Source organism: Austrofundulus limnaeus, unplaced genomic scaffold, assembly GCF_001266775.1.
Source record: "Austrofundulus limnaeus strain Quisiro unplaced genomic scaffold, Austrofundulus_limnaeus-1.0 Scaffold195, whole genome shotgun sequence".
Taxonomy (NCBI): domain Eukaryota; kingdom Metazoa; phylum Chordata; class Actinopteri; order Cyprinodontiformes; family Rivulidae; genus Austrofundulus; species Austrofundulus limnaeus.
The window spans coordinates 859,275-862,308 of record NW_013952597.1 but is presented as its reverse complement, the minus strand read 5'-3'; the positions used below and the strand labels follow the sequence as shown (position 1 = coordinate 862,308).

At 40.2% G+C, this 3,034-nt stretch overlaps 1 protein-coding gene across 1 annotated transcript in view; it reads right to left on the bottom strand.

Annotated features, from left to right (window-relative positions):
* abcb6a (ATP binding cassette subfamily B member 6 (LAN blood group) a) overlaps positions 1-3,034 on the bottom strand; it is a gene marked incomplete in the record, with an annotated part of 13,198 nt that overhangs the window by 2,454 nt on the left and 7,710 nt on the right. The window contains 8 exon segments of the mRNA XM_014018569.1: positions 143-317; positions 395-499; positions 594-651; positions 741-826; positions 904-967; positions 1,073-1,149; positions 1,231-1,356; positions 2,413-2,478. Of these exon segments, the coding sequence (XP_013874023.1) occupies positions 143-317; positions 395-499; positions 594-651; positions 741-826; positions 904-967; positions 1,073-1,149; positions 1,231-1,356; positions 2,413-2,478 (757 nt within the window).

The following is a 3,034-nucleotide window of genomic DNA, read 5'->3' as shown; positions in this document are numbered from 1 at the left end:
CACACACACACACACACACACACACACACACACACACACACACACACACACACACACACACACACACACACGTTTTTACAGATGAACAGGAGTTTAAACACATGGAACCCAGATGTTGAGCGTCACAGAGAGACGGCGCCACCTTCAGGGAACGTCATGATTTTATCGTGTATGTCAGCGGCGACGGCGGCCTCCTCCACCTCCTGGTCAGTGGCGGTGTTGCGACCGTAGCGAATGTTTTCCCTGATGATGTCGTTGAAGAGGACGGTATCCTGGGGAACCACGCCGATGTGAGCGCGCAGAGATGCTTGCTTCACCTGCATGGCGACGGCATGAGTGTTAGCGAAACATTTCACAAACCCATGAACTGCTAACTGTCGGTTCCTAGACCTACCTCTGAGATGTCCTGGCCATCGATGCGAATGCAGCCCCCCTGAACGTCGTAGAAGCGGAACAGCAGTCGAATGATGGTGCTCTTCCCAGAACCAGATGGCCCAACCTTTCGAAAGGAACAGAAAATAAAACCAGAGACGACACAAGCTGATTACAGGAGTGACGAGAAGCTGAATCTCTTGGTTTAAAAGTGGTCGTACCAGTGCAACTGTTTGTCCCGGAAGAACAGTGAAGGAAACGTCCCTGAGGATCTCTTTGCTTTAAAACACAAGATGATGTGAGATTCAGTTCCATTACATACAAACTAACTGTTGCATCAAAATCACTGAAGGCAAACGTGAACGAACCCATTTGTGTAGCTGAAGCAGACGTTCTCAAATTCTATTTTTCCCTGTCTGAACAGCAGATTTCCTGCATTTACTTTATCCTTCACCTGCAAAATAATGAAAAATAAAACATTACATATCCGCACACAGGCAACATGAAAACACACTTTAGCTTCAAACGCACCTCTTCCTCCTCCTCAAACAGCTGGAACATGTTCTCCATGTCAATGAAGGAATTTTGGATCATTCTGCAGAAACAAACAAACAAACAAACAAACAAACAAACAAACAATTAGACCAAATCAGAGTTAAGCACATAATTAGCTGGTCAGATTTAAAGTCTCTTCTCTCACCTGTAATATGTTCCAAACCAGTTCAGAGGGGTGTAGAGTTGGATGATATAAGTGCCAAAGAGAACAAAGTCTCCAACCTGAGATCAGAGGTTTGTCTTTTGATGGTAATGTTTCAGGACATGAAATCAAAATGTTTTGAATTGGGATGGTGTCGGTACCTGAAACTTTCCCTCTGTGACGAAGTAGGCACAGAGCAGGGAGCCGGCCAGCAGACCCGAGCCGATGACCACGTTCTGGGTTTGGTTGAGTAAAGCCAGGGAAGCCTGAGTTTTCCACTCCGAGGACTGGACCAGAAGACAAGAAACATGAAGATACGAGTCAAACGCTCCCTTCATCGGTCACTAAATGTTCCCTCTACCTCTTTGGACCCTCTTCCACCTCCTCCCTACCCTCACTACAGCTCACTGTAGACATGTTTCCATCCAGTTGTAACGCAAATTTTGAGCAAACTTTTAAAATRTACAAAAGAAATGCAAATTAGACACGTTTCCATCTATTGGTTTAGAGTAAATCAACCAGGCTACGCAAAGTGTAATTACATCAGATGTTGGTGTTACACATGAATGTAATAAACAGGAAGCAGAGGTCAAACTAGCAGGGATACACAACTCAGGACAATGGAGAGTTTTCAGGAACGTGTTGCTATTGGACAAGCTGTAATTAATCTGTCATATCATYTATTGGTGATGTTACCTGTTGTGCATGTACTTGTCATCATATAGCAACTAGATCTTGTCATAAGAAACTGAATTTTTTTTTCAGAAAATGACGGTGAGAGCTGAAAGACTGCTAACATTTGCTGAAGAAGCTGAAACTGAGTTAAAGCAAAAGCAGTAAAATGGCAGCAAAGTGCAATGAAAGAATAGCCAAAGGCTAAAAGTAGTAACAACAGGTAGCATAAGGCTAGCTAGAAGCTAAAAGTAAAAAGCAAACCTAGTTAAAATTAAACCAAAGACTAGCTTGAATCTAAAAGCAGCCAAAGACAAAACAGTATGCTGAAGCAGAGCTCTTAAGAGACAATGTTTTAGAGAGATTGAGATCTCAATGCATTACTATTAAATATTTGTAAACGAAGTTAAATATTTTAAAAAGTATAAAATTACACAAAAGTCATAGAACCTATCTCCTGAATGAGCCAAACACTTTTAATGGTTAAAACAGCAGAAGTTAGCCTGCAAAAGATGCACAATAATATAAAAAGGAGGAAAACCGTACGAATGCTGAATCAGCATCTGTCATCACAGAAATGCTGACTCACTTCCACACAGCTTTGTGTAAAGTTTACCACAAAGTAAAGGAAACAATCTGAGCCTAAAGATAAAYACATCCCTCTGATTTACCTGATACTTCAAGATGGCGTCCTCAAAACGTCCGACCTCATAAACCTCTGCGTTGTAGTACTTTACCTGTTAGAGAGGAAATAAAGGAAGACTTATGTTTTTAAGTAGACCTTCTAGAAATACCAGTGTTTCCCCTAGGAAATTGGTCTTGGTGTGGGGTGGGTGGGGGCTGCTACTTGTTTTATGAAAACATAAATTTACGCGACTCTCCTTCTATTTTGTACAACAAAAATATTAACATGGTTGTCAGTCAATTCCATTAACAAAAACATCTTCAGTAAACTTTTTTAKACATTTCCAGTGTTTCCCGTAATGGCCTTGGGAGGGCTGCTTATGAAAACAGAATGATCAACAGCAGCAGCTTTGTTTTAAATACAATTTACAGAACATAAAAAAGTCTGAAATTTGCATTAATTGTATCTTATACTGTACAGTGAATCTCATATCTGAAGATACATTTAAGATATCTTGAACTGGAGTCTCCATACCTAAATGTTATTTCAGAATATAATTAGAGATATCTTAAATAAGTATTTTGCCTTGTCAAACTATATTAAAAGATGTCTATTTATTTGTTTCATTCATTCATAAGAACAAAACAATATGTTCAGCATTAAAAAAC